General features: G+C 32.8%; 1 protein-coding gene across 1 annotated transcript in view; it reads right to left on the bottom strand.

Moving 5' to 3' along the window:
* Window positions 1–1,250: 1,250 nt before the first annotated feature.
* The window catches only part of LOC134690172 (protein rolling stone-like), a 32,672-nt gene continuing 16,604 nt past the window's right edge, over window positions 1,251–17,318 (bottom strand). Inside the window, exons 3-6 of the mRNA XM_063550150.1 lie at window positions 15,383–15,489; window positions 5,050–5,281; window positions 2,598–2,705; window positions 1,251–1,723 (exon numbers count right to left, since the gene is read on the bottom strand). Of these exons, the coding sequence (XP_063406220.1) occupies window positions 1,332–1,723; window positions 2,598–2,705; window positions 5,050–5,281; window positions 15,383–15,489 (839 nt within the window). The 3' untranslated portion in view covers window positions 1,251–1,331. The remainder of the gene's footprint in view (window positions 1,724–2,597; window positions 2,706–5,049; window positions 5,282–15,382; window positions 15,490–17,318) is intronic.

The raw sequence follows: 17,318 nt of genomic DNA, 5'->3' as shown, positions 1-17,318 counted from the left end.
TCTTTCTGCATGTTGAACGTTCTCATGTTTTAGCTCATCTGGCCATGCACTCATAAAACTTTCGAGTCAGTTTTTTGTACTCATATTTCTAAATCAACCAATCAAATACTGGAATTCATATTTGGAGCATGATTTTTGAACGTCGAACACTGAGCAAAGTTTTATGACTTCAACACTAAAGGGCTAAGTGAGCTTTTCTCATTACTTTGCATCCGTCGTCGTCGTTCGTTAACTATTACAAAAATCTTTTTCGCTGAAGCTACTGAGACAAATTTAACCAAACTTGGCCACACGCATCATTGGGGTATCTACATGTAGTTTAAAAAATATGTACGACGACCCGGCCAACCAAGATGGCCGCCATGGCTAAAGATAGAAAATATGGGTGAAATGTATACTTTGGCTTATATATCTCAAACTAAAGCATTTAGAGCAAATCCACCTGCCCTGAAATAATCGGACAAATCAGACAACCCGTTGTTTGATTGCAGCCCCTGAATAAGTAATTTTAAGGAAAATTTGTAGTATTTTAAATATTATTATAGATAGAGAAAATCTGTAAACAGCAATAATATTTAGCTGAAGGAGTCACTGTTTAATTTTATTTCGTAAATTTTGTAATCTTTTACAAAATCTTCTCCTCTGAAACTACTGGGCCAAATAGAATTAAACTTGGCCACACTCATCATTAGGGTATTTAGTTAAAAAGTTGTGCCCGATGACCCCGCGTTCTACGAATGGTGCGAGTTCTGTCTCTTTTAATTAAATAGAATAGAAGTAAGAAAAAATTGATATGCAAATAAAGTGTCCTACCGAATGTATTGTTATTTGCTTTTGTCAAATAGCTATTATTGTGGAATTCTTATAATTTATGCGATTTGAAATTGTTTACATAACTCTTTCAATCTTTCCATCAGTGATTTCGATCACTTTGATTTGTCGTTATTTCTATGAAATTTTCCTTTGTACCTACTGATTATTTCCTTTCTCCGCACAGTAGATCGATATGAACAATTATCGCTAGAAATTAAGGGCGCACGTGCTGTTGTCAATGAACAAAATTTAGAACGAGTACAACTACAACCAGTACAACTACATCCATGAACAAATTAGTTTAGTTATTATTATGGAAACTGTAAAATAGGCGGGGTTACGTTATGAGGTACCAATAGAAAGGACCACAAAACAAAATTCACTTCATTTAGAGGATATATAAAAATATTTGATAAATATGAAAGACAAGAAAGAAATGCAATACTTTTGATGTATTTTTTGTTTTGGTGTCTTTTTTTATGAACGACGGGGTAAAGATAATCTTGTGTGATTGTTTTTCAAACATTTTCGTCTCTTTTTCTTTGACTATCATAAACATTATCGATCTCAACGCTGTTTTCTACTTGATCGTTATGGCAACAGTTTCTTGTGATGAAGATGCGCAGTTTGTATAATCCAAATAGAACCAGATGTAGAATTGGAATTCCAACAAAAATCAATACTGCAACAGTAACGGCTGTAGGATATATCTCAGTCCAGTCTAGTATAGGATATATTTGTTCCTTGTCAAATCCTAGTTGATATATTATTGTAAAAGTGACGAACACAATGCCGAATATCATGGGATATATCACGTGCAATAGATTTATCACTTTTGCGCATACAAACAAGTTCATGATGACGTAGACAGAATTGATGGCGTGGAACTCGATGCTTGCTGGATGCGTAGCTGAAAATAAATCAAGAAGATTTAAGCATGTATAGTGCTACATAATTTGTATGTCAACCAGAATTGTTACTCCTATTTGTTCTTAAGGGCTTAGTCAGTTAATGTACGAGTGCGGAAAGTTATGTTTGCGATAAAATACCGGGTCAAAGTTAAGACTTAAAAAAGGGAATTTTATGCTTCACAGTTGTTATGCGTTATGCGAGTGACATTAAGTGGTAACAGCAAAGAGTGCAATAGGTTCGAACACAGACGAACATTTCGAAAGGATGAAAGCAAAAAACAACATCAACAGTTGACTGTGGACTACTGCATTTGTTTGCACAGCCTACGATAGAATGGTGATACATGTTGTTTTTTTGTTCGTCTGTCCGTTAGTCCAGGTTTTAGTTAAGGTACTATATACGTTTTTATAGAATTTTGGCTTTAATCCAGGTTTTGCTGTGCACTAAATATGAAAATATGATTGTGTGAGCGAGGCATGATTTCCTATAGACAAGTATTGTTGCTTTTCTATTTTCTAACTGGTACACAATTGAGCTCTCAGATTCTTTTGTATTTCAAATACTATTACTTGATTTTCAGCAACATAGTACACTTAGTGTAAACCTTATTTCAGGGAGATAACTCTTTAAATCAGGAATGCGTTTTTGTTAAACTCAAGTTTTTTCAATGTATGTTAAGCATTTACCTGAAACAGATTGGAAATAATCTATGTTACATAGAAGCTTAGAATATATTAATGAAAATGGGTGACCCAAACGTACAAAACGTGATGATTTTATGATTTCTTCCTCCTTAATTCATTCGGTATTTTGAATGTTGTTAGTCTTTATGATGTCATCTCATTCACGACAGCTAATAGTTATGTACTTACAAATTTCAAGCGTGCTGAAGAATCCCACGGTTACACTAAGGGCTATACCATTACTCGTCTCAAACAAAAACCACACTAACTGTATGTACCATGGCATACCAATCTCACCTAGAATGACACAATAAAAGTATTGAAAGTGCAAGCCAAGCATTCATTACTTAAATGTGACGTAATGAAGGGTGCAATCAACAGTTTTTTTCTATGACGTCATATTTTGAGGGACCATGTATAAGTGACCCTTAGTGGTGGACTGATTAATAAAGATACCTGTATGAAACTAAATATCACTGGAATCAGAATGTTCTCTAGTTTATAATGGAATAAAAAAGAGTGTACTTTTAATAGTATAAAAAAGTTTTATCCAGAGAAACTGGGAAAACATTGCCTAATTTAAGCTTAAAAAACCTGAAATCAGGTCATGTGCACAGCCCTGAAGACATGATACCTGCACATTTTTCATAATTAAAGTTGTATGAATTTCATAGATTTTTACCTGGTCTTTCAAAAAATTCATGCTTCAGGCTACGTTCGCCTGCTCTGAAAAGAGCTACAGCGGCTGCAAATAAGTTTTGAATTTTTACTGCCAAAAAAACAGACTGTTTACAGTTTTGTCTCCCCTCAAAACATGAATATTTAATCTAATATTTTTAAATTATTTTAATCATTCAACCTGTTTTAATTGAAGTTAATTAACATATCTTTACAACCAAATACAAAAAACATGATACTTTTTCACCAATTATGTTGATAAAAAGGGACTTCCCTCCATGTCTATTTTTAGTTGGGGAATAACCCCTATTTTTTTTTATACGAAACTGTTTATAGCACCCTAAGCATGCATACCTACGAATTTTATGTTTGTAAATGCTGTTAAAACAAGGCACTGTATTGAAGACCGTGGTTAGACCTATGATTGTTAACTTTTTACACACTGTGACTTAAATTGGCACTCATTTCACATTTTCCTATTTCTATATAATAGCGTAAAAGAGGGACGAAAGATACCAAAGGGACAGTCAAACTCGTAAATCTAAAACAAACTGACAACGCCATGGCTAAAAGTGAAAAAGACAAACAGAAAAACAAGAGTACACATGACACAACATAGAAAACTAAAGAATAAACAACACGAACCCCACCAAAAACCAGGGGTGATCTCAGGTGCTCCGGAAGGGTAAGCAGATCCTGCTCCACATGCGGCACCCGTCGTGTTGCTTATGTGATTACAAATCCGGTAAATGGTCTAATTCGGTAGGTCAAATTCATGAAAGGGAAGGGGATTGTAGTTATGACGTAAGGAACATATCCGATATCATTTGTGAAACGGTTATTCCATAACGGTCAACCAACTCGTGATGGCGTCCGTAAAATATACGAAGGGATGATTTCAACTTCACCATTTTGAACTCTTGGTTTAATAGCTTCCTTGTGATCAGTAACCCTCTATCAAGAAAATCATGATAGGAAATGCAAGCACGGGAATATCGTATCAATTGGAAGATATATACCCCGTATGCAGGTGCTGCTGGAATGTTGCTACTTAGAAATGGAAAGTTCACAATTGGAAAGCTGAAATCATCTCTTTTGTCGTAAAGTTTTGTCTTCAACCGACCCTCATTGTCAATTTCTAGATGTAAGTCAAGATATACGCATCAGTTATTTTTCATTTGCCTCTTAGTCTGGTCTACAAGTTGAATGCTCTTATAGAGTGTAGACGGGCATGATTTTGACCCCAGTTGCAGGGTTGTAGTAAGTCTTCGTCAATTGGCGACATGCAGTGTTACTGGCGAAGTATGCAATACATGTATCTAGGTTAAATTCTGTGGTATACACGTTTGCTGTAAATAATGTGAAAAATCATGAATCTGTCATTCCTGTTGCTTACTGCAAAGCAATAAGCAAACTATATTGTAAATATTTGCAGAATTTGTGTAACTTTGCTTCATTTTCATTAATTTGTTTGCGTAGTTTTTCTCATTATTTAGTTTATGTGACGTTTGGCATAATTTAATTTTCTTTGTTTACTTTTCTCATTTTATATAGTGTTGTTGCATATTGGTTGTATATTTGTCCTCTAAAGGTTTGTGCATCGTGTGTGCGCTTATTTATGCCCCTTTGTCTTTTTTTTTTTTTAATGTAATCCACTGTATTCGAATATGAAACATAATGATAACCAGACAATGGCAGTGTCCTATATCTTATTTACGGCGTATTTCTAATAGGGAACTAAGGCGACTTCGTGATTTTTACAGCCATATTGAAAAAAGTACAGAGTTTTGGGATGGAAGGGACAATATTAAAAAAATACGAGTAAAACTATCAATTTTTCATACAACTGGTTTGCTACAATAATGTGTTTTTTTTTGGTATTTTGCAAACTATTTTCACCTCCATAATGAAAATCTGCCCCAAATCAATATGGCCGCAGTAACCGTAAAAGTGCTTATTTTACCTTTAACGTTTTCGAATATGTCCTTCCTTCTACAGTAGACATACCAAGTAACGATACAATCAGTCAAGTTGGACAATCCAAGTAAAACATATCCCCAGTTTGTAAAATAAATAAAATAATCACTTGGCTCTTGTTCTGCTGTCAATACAAAGTATGGTTCTAGACCAAACCAGACTAAATGGTAAACCAGCCAAAACGTTGTCCAAATCGGATAAAGGATCTTAGGTCCACACTACAAAGGTATAAAATAATTACTCATATAGATATTTCTTATCATATACTTTATGATTAATAAACATGGACCACCTATATAAATACTCTGACCTTTGTTACTCTTGTATGTTTTTTTTTAACTTTAGTTCATTTATATGTTTATGGGGTCTAGTGTGACGTCCATTTTAACAAATACACATGTTTCTTTATGGACGAGCTGAGCCCTCCTCCGCATGCAGGCTTTTCTTGCTTTGTTGAAGACCTATTCGTGGTTTTTGGCTGTTATATGTCCGTTTAGTCGTTTTGTTGTCTCAAACAACTACAATTTTGTGTTTAAACATTCACAATTTCAGGTTTTATCGTTCCATATATAAACAAGACAATTTTGTAGGGGGATTAAATCGAAGATTTTGAAATTATTTTAAATTTTTTTAAAGCTCGCGAAATTTAACATTCTCTCAACTGGTATTTTTCGCAAATACCCCTCCTTAACATGATATATCTGTTTAATATATAAGTATTTAAGTAGGTGAATTTCAAAGGAATTTATATTCACGTCAATTTCAAGCGGATTGAGATTCATGTCAATTTCAAGCAGATTGAGATTCATGTCAATTTCAAGCAAATTGAGATTCATGTCAATTTCAAGCAAATTGAGATTCATGTCAATTTCAAGCAAATTCAGATTCACTTGAATTTTTATCTCAAATGTTACGTGCAGATTCCACATGCGTCCCATGCATGTGATTTTAATCTGAGCCCCACACGAACTTCACTTGAAAATCCCATGATTTTTTTAAATCAGAAAATAATGTGAATTTTGAAAATGAAGATATTCAAATAACATCTAAATTTTCAAATTTTATTAGAAATTTCAACAGCTTTTTGAAATTTTATTGATAATCTGAAGGAGACACTGGTGCGTTATTAATCTCTTTTCAATAATATTTCTTGTTTGGGAACTACCATTTATCTTCAGGGGAAAGTGTTAAATTTCAATGATTGATAACTTAGAAAAAATTCAAAATCCAACCTTTTTCTATGTTGCAATTGTGATGTTATGCTATTGTTTCAGAAAAGGGAGAAGGTTTGGTACCATTTAAAGCTCGCGAAATTTAACATTCTCTCAACTGGTATTTTTCGCAAATACCCCTCCTTAACATGATATATCTGTTTAATATATAAGTATTTAAGTAGGTGAATTTCAAAGGAATTTATATTCACGTCAATTTCAAGCGGATTGAGATTCATGTCAATTTCAAGCAAATTGAGATTCATGTCAATTTCAAGCAAATTGAGATTCATGTCAATTTCAAGCAAATTGAGATTCATGTCAATTTCAAGCAAATTCAGATTCACTTGAATTTTTATCTCAAATGTTACGTGCAGATTCCACATGCGTCCCATGCATGTGATTTTAATCTGAGCCCCACACGAACTTCACTTGAAAATCCCATGATTTTTTTAAATCAGAAAATAATGTGAATTTTGAAAATGAAGATATTCAAATAACATCTAAATTTTCAAATTTTATTAGAAATTTCAACAGCTTTTTGAAATTTTATTGATAATCTGAAGGAGACACTGGTGCGTTATTAATCTCTTTTCAATAATATTTCTTGTTTGGGAACTACCATTTATCTTCAGGGGAAAGTGTTAAATTTCAATGATTGATAACTTAGAAAAAATTCAAAATCCAACCTTTTTCTATGTTGCAATTGTGATGTTATGCTATTGTTTCAGAAAAGGGAGAAGGTTTGGTACCATTAAAACGTTTAATCCCGCTGCAAATGTTTGCACCTGCCTATAAAGTCAGGAATCTGATGTACAGTAGTTGTCGTTTGTGTATGTAATTTATACGTGTTTCTCGTGTTTCTCGTTTCTCGTTTTTTATATAGATTAGACAGTTGGTTTTCCCGTTTGAATGGTTTTACACTAGTAATTTTGGGGCCCTTTATAGTTTTTTGTTCCGGTGTGGGCCAAGGCTCCGTGATGAAGGCCGTACATTGACCTATAACGGTTTACTTTTATTAATTGTTATTTGGATGGAGAGTTGTCTAGTTGGCACCCCACCCCATCTTCCTATATCTATTGAAGTTAGATTACGGAAACGATAAAAATAGTTACACTCAATACCCCTTTGCAAAAAATAGTTTATTTTCTTTAATAAAAAAACACACTTTTTTTTTCAACACCATATTAAATAAACTTTTTTTTTTAAACGTCATGTGAAATTGCCCTTTTTAAATGGATTCAAACTGTTTTGGTTTGAAAACAAAACCAAAAAATACATAGATGCTTCCACAAACGATAGATGCATGGTCAATGCCCCTCTGACAATCTAATGCGTTGTAAGGGGTGGTAGGAGGGGTCTTGATCCCGAAATCCCGAAATCCCGTTGTAACATTAGTTTTAGGTATCAACATTAAACACTTTACCTTGAACCTGTTCTAAAATAGAAAATATCAAATCAATTGTGCATGAATTCTACAACTGACTGGTTTTCTATTCATTTTTATAGCCATTCATTTTTAATATGCATTCATTTTTATTCATCTTTTACCGTTATATCATAAAAAACTGATTAAAAACAAATTTTATTAGTTTACATTAAACATTTGTACGTATCTGTTGCAATCAAATACCGCTTTATAAAAGTTTTTCAACCTTTACAAAATTATAATACATTTGTACTGAAGCTCAGTGCGTGGTTTTGATTTTCTAACAACATCACTCGTCATTCGTCTCAACTCGGCTGATTCCGTCCCCTCTTCTAACGGATAGAAGCAGAGTAGCGGATTCTACCGAGAATTGCCGAATGCTGAACTTAACCTTCGTCCCAACTCGGCTGATTCCGTCCCCTCATCTAACGGATAGAAGGAGAGTAGCGGATTCTACCGAGGATTGCCGAATGCATCACTCGTCTGATGTGTATCTAAACTTATAGTTTATGAGGTTCAGTGGCGTATCCGAAGGGGAATGGAGGTAGTAGACATTTCGATATGATTGACAGCCTTTTTGTATATTTTGTTGTGTCATAACCACAGTACTGAAACAAATAAAATAACGTTATTTCATATGAAACGAGTGTCGTGTGATTATAATAAAAAGGAAATTATTGAACCAATGCATTCATATATACTATACTTATTCATCTGTGCACAGTTTTTATACGCCCGTCAAAATTTTGAAGTTATTGAGTGTTTGAAAAAGAGGAGGTTTTCTTTTCACGTGTTGCATCGTATCGTAAAAACCATTAATGACTATTGCTTAAAACTTTACACACTTCTTAGTTATATTAATCTAAAGATCTGTATATTTTTTGGTGATGATTCAAAATTTTATTTTAGAGTTATTGAGTTTTTCGTCGCGCCGTATCTCAGAAACTATTTATCATAAAACTTCTCACACAAGACGAAGGGCGTATCATGGGCTCATGGCGCAGCTTTTTATTTTTACATATATTACAAATTCAAAATGTAAAATCGAAATCAAACATTTCATTCATTGATTATTAATCTATTTACTTTGACCGCATATAACCTTTTGGATAATTATGCAAACTGTTCATATACCAAAATTGTCCTTGATAAATAATCAACAGATGCTGATCATTGAGCACACATATACTGATTCGTATGCATGATATCGCGATACTTATTTGTTGATAAGTATTTTTTTATGAAAAAAAGAAAATGTGGTATGATTGGCAATGGATAACTCTCCAGTCCACAAGAGACGAAATGACACAGACCTTGACAACTATAGGTCACCGTACGGCCTTCACCAATGAGCAAGCGTGTGGATTGTTTTTATGTATTGTCCATGCGTTTCGATTTGTAAGTGAAACAATTATCTAATGAAATGGTGTATCAGAATTTAATTTTCTAAAATCATTTAATTGAATGATCGACTATGTCTATTAAATAGAGCACTTTTTTGGTTTACTTCTACGAAAATAGGAAACGTAAATACAAATTCCTTGTTTTCGATCAGGAAATATTTCATTTGGTGAAGAATTACCCTGTTTCCTACAAAAAATGTCGATAATGATTCCATCAAATTTCTGGACTTTTTTTTAGAAGAGTGTGGTAGATATTGCAGCAGCTAAGAAACATTATTGATGATGCATTACATACTTGCAAGTGAATAATTTGACCCCGTTGATTCCGTATTCATGTGAACTTTGATTTAACTCCTTAGCTAAAGATGATTAACGCATACATTGTGTGTGTTCAATTATATAAAGGAAAAGAATGTCAACATTGAAACTAAAACAATGGTAAATAATTTGAATGACTCATTCGATCCACATAATACTGTTGTCTTTATATTGATAAATATGACTGATGGTTAAGGGGGTCTTATTGGAGGGTTCTGATCCTGGTTTCCCGCGTACTGTTTTGTTCGATTCCCGTATACACTTTCACTATATAGGTAAGCAATTCTCATTTTTTTTGTCATTTCCCGTGTCCCGCTGGACGTCATTACCCGTTTTCACGGCACAATAATTTGACTTTCAAGTGCCACGCTTAAAAAAAATCAGCAATCCCGCGTCACGCTTAGACCCCAATGAGACACCGGGTGAAGACAATTTAGATTTTCCAGTATGGTAATTTGTAACTAAAATAGTCATGCAGACAAGTTTCTTTTATCTTGTTTAAACTGCAGGACTGAGGTATAACTGCCTGTGTGTTTTGTAGTTGTGTGATTTATGCTAGAAGTTGTATATTTCAATAAGTTCTGATAATCAGATTACATTACTAACGTATTTATAAACTCAAGTATGACATAGAAACGTAATATATGAATGTACATGATACATTTGTGTATATATACAAGATTTATGTTGTGCTGTATAACAAGGGAAATGTCTTGTTATCACTAAACAAATACTTGCAGTTTAGTAGAGCACAAATAGCTGTATCGTGGATTTAAAGTCGTAAATGAAAATGGGCGTCATTTATATCTGAAAATTCTGATTATTAAAGAAAATAAACTTTTATGAATGTACACGTAACTTAGATATGTCCATCAGATTCCGAACTTTGAAACATGTAATGCATTTGTATTTGATGATATCATCCGTTGTTTTCTTTGATAACTGAATTTGACCGATTTTACGAAATTTTATAAATATAAATTGGTCAGGAATTTTTTTCCAATTTACTTATATACTTAGAAGGTTAAGTAACACTCAATCAAACACAGAAAGAAGTTGGTCAATCTTTGACGAAGCATAGTCTGCCATTTTATTTTCAATTCGAAGCAATCGTTTGATGTCAATCTGAACTGCTGGAAAAAGCATTGTTATTTAAAATAATGATTGCATAATATGTCGTCTTAAAACAATTAGAAATTTATGAGGAGATGAACATACTAACTGCAAAAATCAAACTCGATATAATAAAAAGAATGCAGTAGACTATCTATTTCCCTCAACCAGGAAAAGGGTAAATGAACAATGATAGCTGTTGGACAGCTGTCATGACATTTGTAATGTCGACATAATTATATGTCTGACGTTGACGTTCTCTTGTCACCATCTTATGGTGTTTATATATCTCAACTTGTACGATTCGCTCGTGTATGTAACAACGTTTTAGATTCTAGCGAGAGAAAAATTATTACACCAGGGTTTTCGATATCACAAACTAGTCAAAACGTTTACTTATTTTTATCATCGGTAAAAGGAAATACTTCCTAAATATTCATTGATTCACTTATAGGGTCTTTGCATCGGAACTAAACACATTTATTTAAAAAAACAGTTGATGGCATGACACGGATTTTGTTTTTTGCTAGTATGATACTTAACCCCTAACGTTACGGGAGGGATTGTGCCTGATATACATATGATGAAGACATCATCTTTCAATCAGTTTAATTGAATCAATTAAACTAATTAATGAGGTCTGTAGCTGGCATGTCAGTTAAAATGTAACTGCTAGTAGTCTGTTTTTATTTATGTTTAATTGTCATTTTATTTATTTTATTTTGTTACATCTTCTGGACTCGGACTTCTCTTGAACTGAATTTTGATGTGCGTATTGTTATGCGTTTACTTTTCTACATTGGCTAGAGGTATAGGGGGAGGGTTGGTATCTCATAAACATGGTTAACTTCGCCGCAATTTTGCGCCTGTCCCAAGTCGGGAGCCTCTGGCCTTTGTTAGTCTTGTATGATTTTTAATTTTAGTTTCTTGTGTATAATTCGGAGTTTAGTATGACGTCCATTATCACTGTACTAGTTTACATATTGTAAGGAGCCAGCTGAAGGACGACTACGGGTGCGGGAGTTTCTCGTTACATTGAAGACCCATTGGTGGCCTTTGGCTGTTGTCTGCTCTATGGTTGGGTTATTGTCGCTTTGACACATTCCTCGTTTCCTTTCTCAATTTTACATAATTTAAAATTATCTGTCGCATTAGCAATAATTCAACATCTTTTTTGTCCATACATTATAATCCTTTTTTTTTCCTTTTTTTTTAATAAGGTAAATGATTTTCTTTTATTGTTCAAGGAAAATGTTAGTATTGGTAATTATGGGAGAAAATTATACAGTTTTGCCTATAAATCTAATAAGATAATTTACCTGTGAACAAACAAACAATTGCGGTGAAATGTGACCAAATCCTAAATATTTCAATCGAAATTCATCTCTTAAAACCTGACACATTTTAAAAACTTAGATATAAGCTGTGCTATTTACGACTTCCCGATGTTGAAAACGTCGCTGCAACAATCTACTGACTTAAATAGCATATCTACCTTGATCAATATTCAATAATAATTTACAGCCGATTCCATCGAGTGTGTAGGCACATGTATAGGTAATATATTTGGTTAGCTTGCTTGCTAGCTGAACCGTGAAGCCATTATTAGGTTAAGTAAACTGCCCTCCTTTAAGAGTAGACTAGTACGACAGATAACCAATCTATCCTCGACCGACCGTGCAAGGGCTGTATAGCCAGTCAAGGTCGTTAAAAACTCCCATTTGTTGTTGTCTATCCTCGACCAGACTACTTCGAAAGGAGGGTAGTATACCTTACCTAATAATATTTTTAACTTAACGGTTCGGCTAGCAAGCAAGCTAACCAAAGATGGAACTTTTACCTACACACGGCTGTGTAATCGGCTGTAAATTTATTGTAAATGCACCTTTCAACTGGAATGCATTTAAAAGATCAATCATATTTTAATAAAATATTTCTAAATAGGATGCAAGTAATGCTAATCGAAATCTTTGACCTTTTATATAGATTTATCTTACATTTTTAATAATAATTCTTAGGTCAATGTCATAAACGCTAAGGAAAGACCGAGATTTGTTAAACAAACGTGGTTTCCGGATGCTTAACTAAATACAAATGCACGTCAGATTCGATTTTAGTTAACATAAGATCTGTACGAATTTATTTTGAAGTCACTACATTTAAGAGCAAGGTCAAAGAAATCCAAACTGGTAAAAAATCAAAAGTAGTTTGAAGATGAATTAAAAAAAAGTACATGAAATCTCACTTCGGTATGATTGTGGTCGCTAGATTAAAAGAATAATCAGGAATATCACTTGGTCTTAGGTCAGGGCCATACTTACTAAAACAGATTGGTATAAGACACTGTCAAACATTCTGATTTATATAAGGGCAAGGGTTATTTGAGTTTATACAAGACCTTAAAGGTTCTTATCTGACACGAGGGGTTTTATTTTTATCTTTATCGCTATTCCTTAGATGACTAGAACTGAATTTGCTAGAAATGATATATGAAAAGACATATACATAACATTTCATTGTGCTTATTCTAATGCTTAAAAACCCATGCTGTTGAGAATGATAAATGAAATCTTCCTTTTTGTCTTTTTTATTTGACTTGTACTTCCAGGGTTAAAAGATTTTAACAGAGATATAAGCAAATATGCTTATAGATATAGGAAGATGTGGTGTGAGTGCCAATGAGACAACTCTCCATCCAAATAACAATTTAAAAAGTAAACCATTATAAGTTAAAGTACTGCCTTCAACACGGAGCATTGGCTCACACCGAACAACAAACTATAAAGGGCCCAAAAATTACTAGTTTAAAACCATTCAAACGAGAAAACCAACGGTCTTATCTATATAAACAAAACGAGAAACACGTATAGTAGGTCTTGAATATAATAATTGTTCTAAACTCTACTGTAGTTCGTGTCATTGACCTATTGAACTTCATAAATTTCGTATTTTTATGTTATTTTTTATGGTACAGATTTACGCATATTAAACATGAACAGATGATTCAAGCTGTTAATCATATTGAAATATGTTTAACTGTATAGCTTTCAGAACAACACATCTCTTATCTTTATCCTTTTCTTTTTCCTATGTGTAATATATTCAAGACCTACTGCTATATACAGTGACACAGAATCTATTCGAGGGATTTTGTTCTCGTTTGGCACATTTTCGTTTGAATCGTGTTCTAAAATAATAAATCTGATAAGTAAACCAATCATAGATTCAAGGACTAAAATTTGGAAATACGCCAGACGCGCGTTTCGTCTACAAAACATTTAAAAAGGCCAAATAAAGTACGAAGTTGAAGAGCATTGAGGACCAAAATTCCTAAAAGTTTTGCCAAATACAGCTTAGATTATCTATGCCTGAGGTAGAAAAGCCTTAGTATGTCAAAAATTCAAAATTTCGTGAATAGTAAATTTATCAATATTTTTTTTTACAATATAAATGATAATTCATGTCAGCACAAGTGCTGACTACTGGACCAAATATAATTGTTTTATTTAAATTTTGTGCTATAAAACTAATAAAATGATTTGAAATCAAGGAATGATTTTTTTCTACCTGTGTTCTTTTTCGGTTATTGTTTATCTTTAGTGTTTATACCAGGTGTTGAAATTTAAAATATTCTAAAGAGAAGCATTCTTAAGAAATATAACAAATATTTTTCAGAATGCGCATATAGAGCATTTAGATGGGAACTGTTAATGTGTATTTAAAAAAAAGGAATGTAACTAGTTTAATTAAAAATCATATATTAAGTAATTCCATGTATCATGAATTTTTTATGAAAAATATTAAAACCTACCATTTTCCATAAACTGACACAACAACCCCACTATTTAAAAAGTGTCAGGTTTGGAATGAAAAACCAAATGGCCTCCTTTCTCTTTTATATATACGACCTAAGTGACTTACTGTACGCATTATTTTTTTATTACAAAAAGCGAGAAGGACCCTTCTAGAGCACAAGAGATCATCCCCCAAAATTTGATGATGTCCGTGTTTGTTGCTCGGTCTTTTCTTTTCAATGTTGTGTTTTGTGTACTCTAGTTTGTCTGTTTGTTCTATTTTACTTTTTAGGTTTAGCGGTTTCAATTTATCATCGAATTATGAGTTTGATTGTACTTTTGTATCTGTCGCCTCTATTTTGTGCTTAAACGTCTAGTTCGTTAAAATAAACGAAATTTCGTTAAAATAAAACGAAATTTCGTTAAAAAGATAAAGGTGTTATAATAGTTATACTTTATTCCAAAAGACATCACAGCTTTTAAGATAGAAATAATGTTTGATTAAAGTTATCAAAGGTACCAGGATTATAATTTAGTACGTCAGACGCGCGTTTCGTCTACATAAGACTCATTAGTGACGCTCATATCAAAATATTTATAAAGCCAAACAAGTACAAAGTTGAAGAGCATTGAGGATTCAAAATTCCCCAAAAGTTGTGCCAAATACGGCTAAGGTAATATATGCCTGGGATAAGAACATTTGACACAATAATTATACTAGCACAATATCACATCAGTAGATATATAATAAACATTTAAATACTTAAATTTCAGGATAAATTGATATTTTTACCTGTGATAGAAATAACAGTTTCGGTGAGATGTGACTAAATCCAAACGATTTACAACGAAACTCATCACGAAGTACCCTACACATTTTAAAAAACTTTTTTTTTTTTTTTTTTTATTATAAACCATCCACAATATGTATACTCTCTGATTTTGTACATTAAGCTATATATAATATTAATCATCCTTACACAACATCACATAAACAGATATATAATAATCATTTAAATACTTAAATTGCAGGACTATATTATATTCTTACCTGTGATAGAACAAACAGTTGAGGTGAGATGTGACTAAATCCAAATGATTTACAACGAAGCTCATCACGCAGTACCCTACACATGTTAAACAAACTTAATTTGATAACTGAAATTATTTGTTTTGAATTACAAACCATCCACAATATGTATACTCTCTGTACATTAAGCTATATATATATAATATTAATCATCCTTACACAATATCAAATAAGCAGATAGATAATAAACATTTATAATAAATACTTAAATTGCAGGACTAAATGATCTTCTTACCTGTGTTAGAAGAAACAGTTGCGGTGAGATGTGACCAAATCCAAATGAATTACAACGAAACTCATCACGCAGTACCCTACACATTTAAAAAAAAAGTTTGATAACTAAAATGAGTTTTTTAAATTATAAACCATCCACAATATGTATACTGATTTTGTATATTCATCCAATATAATCGATCAATAGAGAAGGAGAAAGCATTCAATCGATTCAATAACATGGTTATTTAAATGATAAGTTAATTTTATGTAGGTGACGATTAAGAATAGTTTCACTTACAGGTGAACTTGGTAAATTATTATTGAAAGAATCCTATGAGCAAAAAAACCCATAAAAAATCCGCAAAACCATGTTGTGTAGAAGTTAACATATAAATATGGCTTTTGGTAGTCTTGTATAAATTTTGATTTTAGTATCTTGTGTATAATTTGTAGTTAAGTATGACGTCAATTATCACTGAACTAGTATATTTATTTGTTAAGGGGTCAGTTGAAGGACGATTCTGGATGCGGGAGTTTCTGGCTGCATTGAAGACCTGTTGGTGACCTTCTGCTATTGTCTGTTCTATGGTTGGGTTGTTGTCTCTTTGATTTTTGACACATTCCCCATTTCCATTCTCAATTTTATATTTAACATATGGTATAAGTCAACCAGATTTTTAAATAGCAAATGTGAAGTCTACAATATGATGGCATTAGGTACAGTAGGTAATCAATTCCTACATAAGAAAATGCATGTACTAAGTCAGGTATAAGACAGTTGTTATCCATTCGTTTGATGTGTTTGAACTTTTGATTTTGCTTATTTTTTAGTAGGGACTTTACTTTTTGAATATTCCTCGGAGTTCAGTATTTTTGTGATTTTACTTTTGATAACGAGAGAAACCTAATACAGATTCATTATCAACAACACAGAATTTAGATTGTATTTTCTGGATAAAACAAAAGATAAAATTGGAGCAATGACAAAATGTAATAAGATGCCTCAATTTTAATGCAACAGATGCACCTTTGGATAAATAATGTCTCTTTATTAAGTTATGTTCTAGTTCATAACCTAAACAAAACTAAATAAGAGTTGCTTACTTCTAAGCCAAAAAAAAAACCAAAAAAAACCTAAAGTAAAGCCACACTCTGATAGGGAACCAGAATTATGCTTGAGGGAGACACACCTCTTGATTTCAGGTGATTTAGTATTTTTTTTAACATATGATTAGAATAAGAAAACAATATCTGGTTGTTCATGCCAGTGTCGAAGGGGTAGCTGCTGTAATGTTGATACGAACGATGAGCAGTGCCGCATATGAAATCAAGCCGAAGTTAGTTTTCATATATTTATATGGTAATGCACTTGGGTACCAACAATCTACCGGCAGTAATCAAACCAAAAAGAATAATAGTTTCTTTCGATGACAAGCAGTCCGTCAGCAGAGGTATGGACCATGTTGTTGACATAACATTATCCGAAATATATAATTGAACTAAAATTAAAATTCATACAAGATTAAAAAAAGGCCAGAGCCTCCTGACCTGGGACAAACTAAAAAATGTGGCCGGGTTACACATGTTTTTCTTTTTATATCTCATCCCTATACCTTTAGCCAATGTAGAAAAAAAACACACAGCAAGGCACACAGTTAAACTCAGTTTAAAAGAAGTCCAA

This window comes from Mytilus trossulus, chromosome 11 (genome assembly GCF_036588685.1).
Source record: "Mytilus trossulus isolate FHL-02 chromosome 11, PNRI_Mtr1.1.1.hap1, whole genome shotgun sequence".
In the NCBI taxonomy this organism is placed as follows: Eukaryota; Metazoa; Mollusca; class Bivalvia; order Mytilida; family Mytilidae; genus Mytilus; species Mytilus trossulus.
The sequence above is the reverse complement of the archived record's forward strand: the minus strand, read 5'-3'. Positions and strand labels throughout refer to the sequence as shown.